Source organism: Pelmatolapia mariae, linkage group LG20 (genome assembly GCF_036321145.2).
Source record: "Pelmatolapia mariae isolate MD_Pm_ZW linkage group LG20, Pm_UMD_F_2, whole genome shotgun sequence".
NCBI classification, from domain to species: Eukaryota; Metazoa; Chordata; class Actinopteri; order Cichliformes; family Cichlidae; genus Pelmatolapia; species Pelmatolapia mariae.
This window is the reverse complement of record NC_086244.1, coordinates 9,714,198-9,728,442: the sequence shown is the minus strand read 5'-3', so window position 1 is coordinate 9,728,442 and position 14,245 is coordinate 9,714,198. Positions and strand designations below refer to the sequence as shown.

Below are 14,245 nucleotides of genomic sequence, written 5' to 3'. Positions count from 1 at the left end.
TGGTCAGTTAATGATTTATAAGAACATGTACTGCTGTTTAGCGTTTCATGTGGTCTTGTCTGTTTGTATTATTGCACAGGACCGACTGATCTCCAGAAAGTAGAATCTCAAAGTTTATGAAAGAGGTCCAGACAAAGACTTAATCATAAAGCAATCGCCCCAATTCAATATTTTATTAAAAATATTAAATTATCTAATAGATTACATTAGTCTTGATACAGCCTTGGCTACCACATCAGATCAGTTTCTCTGGGCTCCTTTGATGAGCTCCATCACCTAGTGGGGGTGGGGGGTCATAGTTTGGTCCCACCTTCGCTGTTGTGATTGGTGTGGGGGTAGGGACAGGCTTGGGGCGTCAGGGGATTCCCCAGGAGGGCTCAACCTGGGGTTGCGGTCATGGCCTGTTAAGGGCTCTGTTGGCTCTTAGGTGATGGTTTCCTCGTGGCTGCGTGAAGCAGGGCTAGGGGAGGGTCTGTGCTGACAGACGTGGGTTACTGACCTGGTAGCCTAGCTGCCCCTGGGTGGGTCCGGGGCGGGCTTGGGGTTCTGGGGGTGCTCCGTCTCCGGGCTGGGGCCCTGGCTGGGCCTTGGGGGCTTGGGTCCTGGTTGGTGTGTCGCCGGGGTTGTGGGCGGGTGGGTGTATGGGGGCTCAGCCCTGGCGCGGGGTGCCGCCAGTGCATCTAACCACCTGAGGGGCTCTTCAACTGGTGGGGGAGGCTGTTACATCTTGCAGGAGGTCTCCTCTCTCCAGGAACTGACTCTGCAGGTGGGGGAGATATAGGAGAGGTGGAGGAAGAGCTCAGCCTGGGTGTCTATTGTCTTGTGTAGTCTGGAAGATGAGTGGATGACGGGTTGGGTCCAGTTTTCTCTGTGGTGGGGTCGGGTGGGCTGTCCTGGGCTCTGTGGGGCCAGGCGGCGCTGCTGAACTGGGCCCCGGTCCGGATGGGCCTGGGCCCCCTTGCCCTGGTGGGTTGCAGAGTATGGGGGTGCCTACTGGGGTCAGCGGGGGAGCTGGCCCCAGGGAGGGGCCACTTGCCCCTCCCTTCCTTCCCTCTGGATCTCCAGCTGCCTCCCTCTTCCCGCTCCACCACAATCACCCACACATGCAGGGCCTTGGGGTAAAGGTGTGTCACCAGGGTGCAGGGGAGGCATCCCCCCCTCTGTCCCCTTCTGGCTGCCTGTGCCTCAATTTTATCCCACAACTTAGACATTCACATTACTCACACTCTCATAACACATACATATAGGACCTTGGGGGTGGGCACGCTACACGGCATCCAGAAGACTATCAGGGTGTACAGCCTCACCTCTGGCGCCGTTGCCCACCTCTCAATTTTAAATACACATATACATTGAGGGCTATTAGGAGGGGCGCTTACCTGCTGCTCTCTGGCAGGTAGCTCCATGCCCTCTTGGATTTTAAATGCACCTTAGAACACACATACATCAACACTACATATGAGCGGGCGGAGGGTGGTTTGGAGTCTTCACACACCCCCGTTCTCTGTTGCCTGTTGAGTGGGGGGGGGGCTGGGAGGAGGAGCTGGCCGTCCGATTGGGGTCTGAAATGTGGGGCCTCCCTGCTGCTGCGGAGTCAGGGCAGTCTGCTTCTCTCCACCCCAGGGAAGAGGGTAACACTACCTGGGTCTGGGTGCAGTTTCCCCCTCCAGGGGCAAGGGTACCTAGACCTGGGGTATAGAGTACGCTTGGGGAGTGTGATTGTGTGTACAGTGTCTATTTCTGTCTGTCTCCACGTTGGGTGAGTGGATGAATGGATGTTTGTATCTGTGTGTGCCTGTTTGTCTGTGTCTATATGTCAGGTCAGGTACCAGACGCCACCTCTCTGGGGTCATCTCAGGCCCTTCAAGGTATGGAGGCCTATCTACCCCCCACCACTCCCCCTGCCAGTGGCAGACGACCTCAGACATCGGTGCATTGGTGGTTGTTGGTGTCCGGGGATGGGCATCCAGGAGTACGCTAAAACTACTCCATCTGCTCATTTTATTTGTTAAATTGTTGATAATATGCGTTAAGAAAAAAAATCAGGCCATTTTATTACATTTTATGGTCGTGTAACCAAGGGTGATATTTTTTTTGTTTGTTTGTTTGTTTTAAATCAAACGTTAACGCTTACACAAACAGTTTGAAGTCTGACATTAAGTAAGTAAGTAGATATGAAGAAAGATATGGCTGCTAAAGGGGAAAGCTGCTGAGAAAAACTCAGCATTAACAGCACAGTGACAACTTCCACTGAACTTCTGTGAACTTCCACTTAAGTTCAGTAATGGCAAACAAGTGTTGCCCTCTTGTGGACATGTAAATACTTAATCATTATCAAGAGCTTGATTACAAATGAAGTTGTTCTTATCTTCACACAGTGAAATGTCTGTGTAGGTTTTCAGTCATCCAGATCATGGTAGTCTTGAGGGCTTGAATAAGAAGGTAACTCGACGTCTTTAGGAATTTTACCTCTCAAGAAGCCAACTGCATGAGAGCTGAAAGGTCTTGGGAAACATAAAAATGTCCAGTTGCCTTTTTTTTTTCAAGCCCTCAAGACCACACACTGACGTATTTAAATGTCACAAGCTGCAAAGGACAAGTGTAATTGATCATATTAATGACATTCATGACTCATGTTTGTGCTCACCCAGTTTTAAGATCCTGGTCTCGCCTTGAAGACCAGGAGGTAGACTGTCATGTGAAGGGTGGTGCAACTGTTTGGGTTAAGCCATCATTACTTCTTTAGTATCGCCCACGCCTTTCCTGCTATGATGAGTGAAAATGACCACACTTCAAAAGCTTGGCATTAAAGCACAAAGGACTTTTAGCATGCAATTTTAGCAACTAATTAGTGAAGAGTTCAAAGGATGCTGAAACATACCGCCTCACCAACAACAAAAATAATGCGAACCTACACTTGCGAACAGCATAAATATATTTTTATGAGATTCCTGCCAGTTTCAGATATGTCTCTAGTGTGATTAGCAAAATTGAAAACATGGCAAACACAACACCTAAAAATGTTTTAAAGTATGCTGAAGCAAGCATTCAGCTCAAAGTAGTGCTACATAAACACAGTGAACTGCCTCAGAGAGTGTAGCTGTAGGCTCCTGTTACAAACTGAACAGCTGCCCTGACCTACTGGCATACGTGTCATATTATATTGAGTTATGGTCAAATGGCGGAACCACATGACGCTGCATTTCACAATGTCATCACTATGTTCCCGCAGCATGCAGAGAGTGTAGCAGCTTTGAAATGTGTTCGTGGAAGGAAGCAAAGTGCTGTTTAATATTTCACAGTTAGACACTCAGTGAAGGTTAAACTAAAAGCTGCTGCTGTGCATACATCAAATTAGCCAACTGTAACACCAGTCCGTCACTTATTTTATTTTATTTTAAACTAGGTCACACTTATTATCACTACTTTATGGTCTGCTCAGGAATGTAGGTTACTCAGGTGGTTTTTTGTGTGTGATACATTTATGAACCAACTACACATTTATAACTTTGCAGGTAACAATGAGAGCACCTAGGATTAGTGATTTAGTTTCCTCTGGAAAACACTGTAACACATATTAAAAAGTAAGAGAAAAATAATCCTATAACTGTTTGCAAATAGAGCACCATAAAAATATAAGTGTTCAGCATTTGAACTGTTTTATGATGAACCGAGGAAGACCATAAGTTGAAATGTGTTGGTTAAATAATAAAGTTGTTGTATGAACTAAAGTGTTGCTGGAGGTTTATCTTTATCTGTACTGGATTTGTTCACATCATTCAGACTTTTACCACATGATCATAAATGATAATAATACTTTCTGATGTTATAAAAGCACAGCCTTACTGTAATTTATATGTCACAGGAAGTGACAGTGACTTGAATGATCACAGCTCATTTGAATTCTTTGTAAATTTTGGTCAGTAAGACACTTAATCACCAGGATAAGAACGTTAGTGTGTAAAATGGGGAAATATATTAGGAGTTCTCCTTTCACACATTGTGTTGTAACTTGTGTATTAAACATAACTTGTGTCACACTTTACATTTGCACCCTTTTTTAATGGAAGTGAGATAATTTAATAACAAATGGATGGCGATAACCATGGCTTTGTGCACATAGTATACTACTCGTTTGTTGTGAGATACAAACTGGTGCAATTAATGTGGATATTTTAAATCAGTAGCGCTTTATTGATGTATGTGTAAATTTTGAACAATAGCAGCATGTTAAGAGAATGTGAACCAAATTTACAAATAACAAGAAGAGAAAATACATTTTCACTGACAACCCAAAATTGGTTGTTAATGCCTTACAACGAATTTATATTAATTAGCAGCTTATGACGCCGGTATTTACAACTTGCAAATATTTGTACGAGTGAATGAAGAGAAAGTGTTAGCTTTACTCAAAAAATAAGCTATACATAATAAACATGCGCACACAGACAAACAGCTAACATGAAGTGACACTGGGATTATATGATGCTGTGGTCCTAGAGTTACCTCTATTTATACTAATTAAAGTGATCTCTAGGTGACTGATGGAGTTATTTATATGGATTCAAACTTCCAGACTATGTAAACAAGTCAGGTCAGTTTCTAAATAGATGGATGTATGGGGCTCATTTAAAAATGGGAAAATGAAAGTCAAACCGATTGGTATGTAGAAAGTTCTAGAATTATAGCTTTGCCATATTGGTTTTGCCAGACCTCAACCTGACCCCAATTCTGCAATAACACCAACTAGTTAATCAACCGATATATCTTTACATATCCTAACATAAACCGACTACGCTAGAATATTAAACAGCAGTAGGAGAATGCATTTAACGACGGGACCCTGAAGGCAGCATTGAAAGGTAGAGTTGCGCAGGAGACAGTAAAAAGGAGGGAGGAGGAGGAGGAGGAGGTGGCAGAGAGCGTGAAAGAAAGAGGAGGGAGTATAAACGGCGGAACGCAGCAGAGTCCACTACAGCTTCCAACTTCGTCTTCGCCTTTCGTGGCAAGATTTTAGAAACTTCTTCTGAAAGGTAGGTGTTAAAATAGCACCGAAAAAGACAACTTTTTTTCCTAACCGTTTTCCGTCCGGTGTTTTTTTAGGGGTAGCTTTCTAAACGGTGCGTCTAGCGGTTTCGTTGTCTTTTCTTTTAGACAAAAGAAAAATGTCGCCTAGTGTAGATAAGGGTGGTTTATCGTATTTCTTTTAACTTAATTTGTAAACTTATTTGTGTGTATTTAAGAATAATTCAGTTTTCAGACTAACAGCTAACCGTAATTTGATCATGGCCGTTTGTGTAAAAAGTTTGACTCGTTGACAAAGCTTGTTTTGTTGCTTGCTAGTAGTGACTAACGGTCAGAGAAGGGGGGGCTGTGTGTTCCTCACTCTTCTCAGTTTACTCCAATTATTAAGTGTTATCCAGATCTGCGTGTTTCCTTAATTTTATCGTTTCTATATATAATGACATTAAAGTACAGTCCTAACATTTTTTGAGAGTCCTTCGTAACTTTTAATTAGTAAATCTAAATACAAATTAATCAGCGAAATGTGTGACGCGTTGATCTAACTTTAAAAATATAAATCACCAAGCGTTTTCATAGCAATGAGAATTAGTATCCTACTGAAAATGAGTCAGCTCTTCCACCCTTCAGCTGCTCGTATTACAGCTGATGTAATCAGTTAAGAATAAAACTTGCAATAAACTTGCTTTCTTTTTTTAATGTAGAAAACGGATCTTCGTCCTTCATCATGGGTGTAGCAGGAGGAATGAAATGTGTCAAGTATCTAGTTTTCGTTTTCAACTTCATCTTCTGGGTAAGTAGCAGCAATCCCATTTCTTTTATAGTAAAACTGGGCTATGAAAAAAACAACACACAGCAGAGTGGACATGGAAACCACCTAAAACTTACTGCAGGAAGGAAAGCAACACTGTTGTCTAGTACAAGTTTATGTTTTCAGCTTATCTTCTTGATCTACACTATTTTCATTTCAGGATCTTTTTGTCACATTTCTCCTTTTACTAGCACTGTGACTTTGGCTTAAAAGTTGAGCATACAGGGCGGAATCATTTGTAAAATCAGATGATGAACACACACACATATAAAGTCACATTACCCATTGCCTTCTTCAGTTTTGTGTTTAAATCAAATCTAATGGGATAATTAGTGAACTTTTTCCAAGATTAGTCAGTTTTACATCACCTTCATGGTCACCATAAGAGAGAGGGTATAAGAGAGGCAGGAATGTGAATCTTATGACCAGATTTCCAAAGTGTTGCAGTACCATGTGACTCCAGATCATTTTTTCCTCCTGCTTAGTCACCCAATAAAGTTTGGTAAGCTGGTGTTTGCACAGTTAACTCTAAATTAACAAACTGTTATTTATGATGGGGCAAGAGGAAGTAAAAATGACAAAGCTGTTTTGGCGGGACTTCCCTTTAAGTCCTCTTATTTAATACTTATACTCGGTAAACAGTTCAGTCTTTACAGCAGCATTTCCTTAAGTCCAGGTGTACCCTGGGATTTTGAGTCAACTGAGCAGTATTGTTTTAAGACGTCACCATAAAACCTAACTTAATCTAAAGAAAATGAAAAAGAAATTGCTTTAAGAAAATAATACACAGTTTTTGTGAAGTCAGTGGCCTTTAACCTGACAATACAGTCAAAGTTGTCATTGTCTTTATTTCAGGTGATATAAAGGCTGGTTTTTTTTTTCACATTTGAACACTAGCATGCCTTTACATTTGACAGTCTTGGGTAGAACAGGGCAATATGACCAAAAATATTTATCACGATATACATTTGAAAATTTGCGATGACGATATAATTGACACTAGACAAAATACTTTACAACTCCACAACTTTATTAGTGCAAAAAAAAAAACCCATCAATGTATTTTCACTTAAACAAGCGGCTGTTTTTTATGTGCATTAAAGTTATATAAAAATTTAACAGTGCAAATGCAAATTCCTTGCTGACAGTTTAACCAAAAGGCATTTCCAGTGGAAATTGGCCGACATATCCTCAGCATAACCATGTATAATAACCACAAAACTTAAAAAGAGGTTATACACACACAATACAGTAATACTATGTTGAAGCACAGTACGTATCACTCCGCGAGGCTTCTGCCTACGATAGCCGTAATGCTCCAACAATCCATCAAGCGGTGCGGGTTCGTAGCTTAGCAAAGTCGTACTAAAACATTTGACAGATTTTCGAGCGCCGTGTACCACATAAAATCGTTTCGAGGTAAGTAATCACAACCAGAATTCATACATAAGGCACACGGGATTATAAGGGGCACTGTCGATTTTCAGAAAAATCAAAGGATTGATTTTAAGTGTGCCGTATTTTCCAGAAAACACGGTAATAACGACGGCCCGCTAGCATGCTCTAGCAAAAATATTGCTTTGTTGTGTATCTGACGGACGAAAGTTAAACCAGTTCCACACCACTGAAGTTGCAGCATTTTTACAAACCAATTCTAGTTCATCCGTTTCATTCAACGGTCCGCTTTCGCCCTTCTCATTCTCTGTCGCCGCCATGCTTTTTCTGCCATGTGTGTATGAAAACAAAGGCACTGCGCATGCGTGTTTTGCCGAACATTATACCTGTATTACCGTGAACGGTATGATATGGCCCAGCCCTAGTCTTGGGCACATAAAGTTGAAAACCCCTGTTTTATAGCACCCTACAGTCTAAGGCAGAAATAAATACTTTTTCTGTTTATTTGTTTTAGGTGGCAATTTTCTCAACTCCTCTTAAGAGCTTTTTTGTTGGTCATGAGTGAGCAGAGAATCATAGTTGTTGAGATAATATTATCTTTTATAAAGCATTTACTCAATAAACTGTTTTAGATGCACTTTGGTATTGTTAATTTTTTCCACTCAGTGCACATTTTTAGAAGTGCTGTCATTATTTTCATTATTTATTGGGACACCTTATTTTACTCTTCTGGTCAGTATTTATAAACAGTATATAATAATTTAATGTGTGTAGCACACTGATGTAGTTGTAAACAGGTGTAAGTGGAGGCATATATAAACATTATGCTGACGAATTCCGATCAATAATAATTGACTATTTAATTAATTGATTTAATTGATAGTTGTAAAATGTAAATAAATAAATTAGACAGTAGTAAGAAATGCCTCTCGGCTCTATGGTCCGTTTCCATATATGAAAATTGTCTACTCAAACATCACAACTCTACAAAGGTGTATTAGGGCCACATTAAGAAAACATATTATTGATCATTTTGAGAATGAGGTGAAAATTTTGAGATTAAAGTTGTAATTGCATTTTGAGAAAAAAGTCAAAATGTGCACACTACATATGTTCTTTCAAGATAAACCGTCACTGCTGCTATAACCTCAACAAAAAGCCTTGTGTAGATGAGTTAATGAAACAAATTGATCGGGCATCTTGTGAGCTCCTCCAGGTTTGTGTGGTTTTTCCATGTGACCAGATGCAGCTTTCTGAACCATCTTTTGAATGTTCTTATACTTATCACCATGCTGTGTTTATGTGCTAAATGAGACATCATTTCCTTCCTTGTTACTAGAACCGATTCTGAAGTGTGATTTTAATACGTTTGTCAGGAAACAACAACTGTAATCTCCACATTTTGACCTTTTTCTCAAAAAAGGTCAAAATGTGTATTGACATTGGTTACTGACTATTTACTACTTAATAAATAACTAAAATTGAGCCCCGCACGCTAAAGAAGAAAGTATAACAGAAAACTGAAGAAACATGTCAGTGTTCACTCACTGACAACTCCCCACATAGGAGATACTCAGTGAATTTCGCAGTGTTGAGCGGTGCTTTGAAATGTTGTGAAATTTCCTCAGCTGGTTGCACCATTATGTATTTTGACATCGCTTTGCCTTGTGGAAGTGTTAGTAAAAAAGGATGTTCGTAGCCATAGACTGACTGTTTTAACACTCAGGATTCACCCACAAAGGTCCTGCTAGGTACAAGGCTGGCCAATCAGCAGCCATGTCCAAAATACCTGCAGCCAGTTGGTTTGACATGGCTAGCAAAATGCATATGGAAAGATTACCAACAAAAAGAAACCACAAAGTGTTTTATGGTTTACTTTATCCATACGTGGGATGAGCAGAGATTATGATTCTTGATCTATTAATGAAGTCTCAGTTTATCTTGCAACAAGATCATAGCCAGAGCCAAAGCATTGTGATAAAAGAATTTTCTAGCCCTTTGCCACTTTTTTTTTTTTTTTTTTTTTAGATTGAAGTTTCATTCGCTCAGGCATAAAAGACATATAGGTTTTTGGATGTCAAATAAAACAACTTTTAAAATAATGCATACAGTTTCTTAAAATAAAGAAACAGTCCCTCCCTTATCTGTTTGCGTAACGATCATGCTGACTGTGGTGACCGCAGTGAGTCGGGAAAAATTAATGTCGTGAAACTGTGTGTATTTGATTGGCTAGTTTCTACGTCTGGCTTGTACATTTATTGTCTTCTCTCCTTTCAGTTCGAGTAAGATTTTAAAATTACTACCTGAATTCTTTCTACTATGGTTGCTGAGTTGTGATACTTCCTTGTAAAAGGACTTTGGTTACACCTGTAGACACTGTAAATAAGTAAACTGGAGCCTCATGGTGAGTGACCTGTGAGTTTCAGCCCTATTGTGTTGTTAGTGTGCGCAGGTTTTTCTTGATTTTCAGATCAGAGTGGCAACACAATTAGTGCCTCTGGCTGAATAACATACATTGAAATAAAGTTTCTGGAGAGAGCTATTGAAAATCTATTCAGTACAATCTTCTATATCTATTCAATGATAACCAAATATGATGAGTGTTGTGAACTCCAACAGCACAGTTGTCTTGTATGTTAATCTCACAATCTAATCTGCCTGTTGATTAGCTCTTCAGTTGTGGGAGCAAGAGAGCCACCAAATTTTGCCACAGTTTTCTTCTCAGGAAACATGAAGTATACTCTCTTCTGGATTTCTGTGACTTTCTGGGCTCTGCTTGGCTTCTCTGTTCACTCCTTTATATTTTTTCCTACACCAACCATTAGCTGTTTGTTTGACTCAGGCTCAAATATTTACATTGGTGGAGCCAACACAGAAGGATCTACAGCAGCAGCCAGGCCTTAATATAGATAGCATAGCAAACATGTGACTGACACTGAGGCTGGAGAGGTATCAGGTTTTCATACTGGTATGAAAACATTTTTTATTTTTCCCTTAAATGTTCAAAATATTAAACCCCTACAATAGTGAGCATACTGTTGGGAGCTGAAGTTGTTCTTCAGGGACTCCCAGTGGTATCTCCAGCCACAATATATTTGTTTTTGCCCTCGCCCATGTGTATCAAGAATGATAAAAACAGGTTAATGAATAATTTAGTCTTGCTCACACCTTATACAAAAGCTTCTATCTACATAGGTCTACATTTTACAGTTTACGTTTTCAGTTATTTATCAGTAGTAATTTAGCAATTCTATACTGTTAGTCATTCAAAACATGATGTTTGATATGGCATGCTAATGACACCTGTTCTTATATGTATATTTGCTTGGAAAAGTGCACAGCTGAACAAATGTTTATCAGAAAAGTGGCAGGACTGAGTTAAAAGGGAATAAAAGTAAAAAGAATACAGTTTGCTCAAGAACACAGCTGATTGCGGTCAGACATTAGTGTTTGTCAAAGATCGAATGAATTGCTCTTATCACCCAAACCAGACAGTGACACTGTGACAGTGTCATTGTATCATCTGATCGTTTTACATCCGCATTCAGGGACTGAAAAATGTTGCAACTTCCTCTTTTGTTTTAGACCTTTCTCATGTTGTTTGCTTACATGAAATGAAAAAGTACAATAATATAAAAATCAAATTGATTTAATGATACCATAATCAGATCTTTTGTCTCAATTTATGTGTTTGTTTGTTTAACTTTAATATCTTTAAAATTTGTAGTAGCTATATTAAGATAAAAAACTTGTCTTGGGAAATTTGCCCCCCCTTGAGGTGGCTGTAGGAGGCAGAGCAGGTCCCCTACTGATCGGAAGGTTAGTGATTTGATCCCAGGCTCCTCCAGTCTGAATGTCAAGTATCCTTGGGCAAGATACTAACCCCAAGTTGCTCTCCAATGCATCCATCTGAGTGTGAATGTGTATGAATGAAGCTAGGAAGCACTAAGTATAGAAAGAAAGTGCTTGTTTGAATGGGGGTGATTGGGTGACTGTGGCATGTTGTATAGAGCGCTTTGAGTACTTCGGGAAAGTAGAAAAGCGCTATATAAGAATCAGTCCATTTACCATTACCCCTTGGCATTGCTGCCAACTGGCAGAGAAGGTTAACATACACCTATTAAAGTAGTGGTATTCACCCTCCATAACTGGCACACAGGTGTGACACTTTCTAGATTGATCCCTATCACAGTCAAGTACCTGGGTGTACAAAAACACAAGTGTATTTGGTACAGTTTTATTGTTTAGTTGCTAATAAGAATCAAATTATTGTTGCTTTTATTTGCTACCATACTTTTGTCAAATAGCCAAATAAAATATTACATTTCCCCTCTGACCAAATAAAAAAAAAAATTATAAACCTTTCCCCATGAATTCACTCTAGCCTAACTTCTTCTTATTCTTGCAGCTATGTGGCCTAGCACTGATTGTGGTAGGAATCATGGTTCAGGTATCGCTTAACAAAACCCTCAAGATCACTGATCCCACTGCCTCGGCAGCTCCCATTATCCTGATCGGAGTTGGTGTGGTGATTTTCTTCATCAGCTTCTTTGGTTGCTGTGGAGCCTTCAAAGAAAACTACTGCATGGTCACCACGGTAATTCACACAGCACCATATGCAGTAACTTTGTTTTTTATTAACTTTTTTGCATGAGATTTCATTGTAAAAGTTGCTGTTTATTTGTGTGACAACCACTCAGGTAGATCATTCAATTCCTCATTTGTTCCTTTTCTCCTCCCTCAGTTTGCTGTCCTTCTCTCACTGATTGTTATCGTTGAGATTGCAGCAGCAATTGTTGGATACGTCTTCAGAAACAAGGTAAGTGTTGAATTAATCTGTTTAATTTGAGTCCCTGCAGAAGGTGTGGTTTTAATTTGAGCTGCGATGTTGTGTGTGTTGTGCCTCCCATGTAGCTCTCAACTATCGTCCACGATAGCGTCACTGACATGATCAGCAAGTACGAAAAGGGCGGACCAGAATTCAAAGAGACTGTGGACAATCTTCAGCAGAACGTAAGTTCACTGTAAAAGTTCCTGTTCGCTGTTTGGTTAGTATGGTACCACCTTGTCAAAACACTTTGCATCCTGTTGGTAAGTTTCGTGTGACAGGATATTATTGCTGTTTGCACAATGTGTTCCATATCATTTTACTCTACATCTCAAGTTCATAGCTGTTGTTCATAGACTTGTTTGCATTTTCCAGCTGAAGTGCTGCGGTGTGAACAGTTCTTCTGACTGGAAAGGCTTCAGTAGCAAAGAAAACTCTGTGCCTGACTCATGCTGCAAGAATGTCACTGCAGGCTGTGGAAATGGAACCATGACTGACTCTGACAAAGTGTATCAGCAGGTAAACAGGGGTCAATTTCTTTCAAAGTTATTTAACCTGAAATTCACTTTCCTAATTCTTAAGTCCTGTTTATTTAGTAAAACATCTAAGTTATCAGCATGTTGCTTAAATAGGTAAAAAACTATATATCTGGCAAGCTAAAGAGACATACAGTAGATAATTGTTACCAAACTGCAGCTGGATGGCATGTAAATTTTAGAAACATGACTCCAGCTGCGTAACAGTCTTGCTTTGTGCTAAGCACACACAGTGGACCAGATACTTAGATTGAAATTCCCCAGCTTAAACAGATGGATGTAGCATTTGTGATGTCACTCGGAGGTTAGCTCTTTTCTGTAGCCTCAAGCTGAGCATTTTCACCATCGTGGTGTTTTGAAACTGGACGTGACAAGTGCATTTAGTGGATTTGGAACTACAAACTCATCTGCTAACAACTGATTGATATGTTGTTAGGCAATGAGTGCGCACTAGTTAATCATCCTTTTTGAATCTAGTAGAGCATAATTTACAAAATGGACTTTGTGCTATTAAATGAGTGTCTGAGGTCATAAACTCTTAAGGAAAGTGTTTGAGGCTACAAAGCAAAGAAGCCTAGTGCTGTTTTCTCACAGACTATACAACTGGCAAACAGAGTACCTCCAAAGTTAAATCTCTGAAACAAATTTTCCACCAGGAGATTAGTGACTAAAACAAAACAAAAAAAGATTTACTATTTTACGTGCACGAGAAAATGGTTGAGGTAGCTGCTGTCATTGTCACAGTATGTGGTTTGTAGAACCTCAAATATGGAAGGAGGAAAGAAAAATGAAACGTCAAAAAGCCCACAAGCATACAGAGTGTACTCTGAGTTAACCTTTCTCAGACACAGTGGAGATCAATTCTAACTTTTCTGTTTGTTCTCTTTAGGGTTGTAGTGCTGCTTTGGAGGAGGTACTAAAGAAGAACATCTTATGGGTGATAGTAGCAGCGGTTGTTATTGCTATCCTGCAGGTATGTAACACCATTAAACAAAATTTGCTCTTAAACTCAAGAGTCTATCAGCTGATTTTATTTTCCTTTGTTACTGTGGTAATGTGTTGTTGCTCATCTTGCTTCTGGACTCTACAGACTTTTAGTTTTTGAAAAGTAAGTAGTAAACAAAAATGATGACCGTTTTCTCTCTTCCTTCCAGTTACTTGGTATTGTGTTTGCCTGCTGTTTGATGAAAGGCATCCGGAGCGGCTACGAAGTTATGTGATCGACACCAGAAGAGGAGTTGACTGTTCGGGCTACTCACAAAGTTCTTCATTTGGATATTTTAAAATGTTCATCATACTTTCCACATAATACGCAGAATATAATTTTCTTCATACAGATAATATTTTCATAGGTTAATGGCTCTGCTTTGATGCTGTACATGGAATGGAAATGGAGATTAATGTGCAGTGTCATATTAGCATAAGTGAATGTTCTCTCTTAACTTTGCTTGCTTTGTTGTAAACTTGAGTTTATTTTGGTGTTCCTGGATCTGTTCTAAGCTTTGAACTGCTTTGGTGTTTATATGTCATACTGGGTTCCAGTTTTAAATTTTTTCATTAAAGACCTTTTTAATTTCATCTGAATTTTCTGTATAAAGTAATACAGGAGGAAAATGCACCTTTAAGGTTTTTATTTCAGACACATTTCCAAGA

General features: G+C 39.8%; 1 protein-coding gene across 1 annotated transcript; it reads left to right on the top strand.

Annotated features, from left to right (window-relative positions):
• Positions 1-4,918: 4,918 nt before the first annotated feature.
• cd63 (CD63 molecule) lies at positions 4,919-14,170 on the top strand. Its single transcript, XM_063464090.1, has 8 exons — positions 4,919-5,033; positions 5,727-5,815; positions 11,637-11,825; positions 11,973-12,047; positions 12,143-12,241; positions 12,432-12,575; positions 13,482-13,565; positions 13,747-14,170. The coding sequence occupies exons 2-8, from the start codon at positions 5,750-5,752 to the stop codon at positions 13,810-13,812; spliced, it is 723 nt and encodes a 240-aa protein (XP_063320160.1). The 5' UTR covers positions 4,919-5,033; positions 5,727-5,749; the 3' UTR covers positions 13,813-14,170.
• The last annotated feature ends 75 nt before the right edge of the window (positions 14,171-14,245 follow it).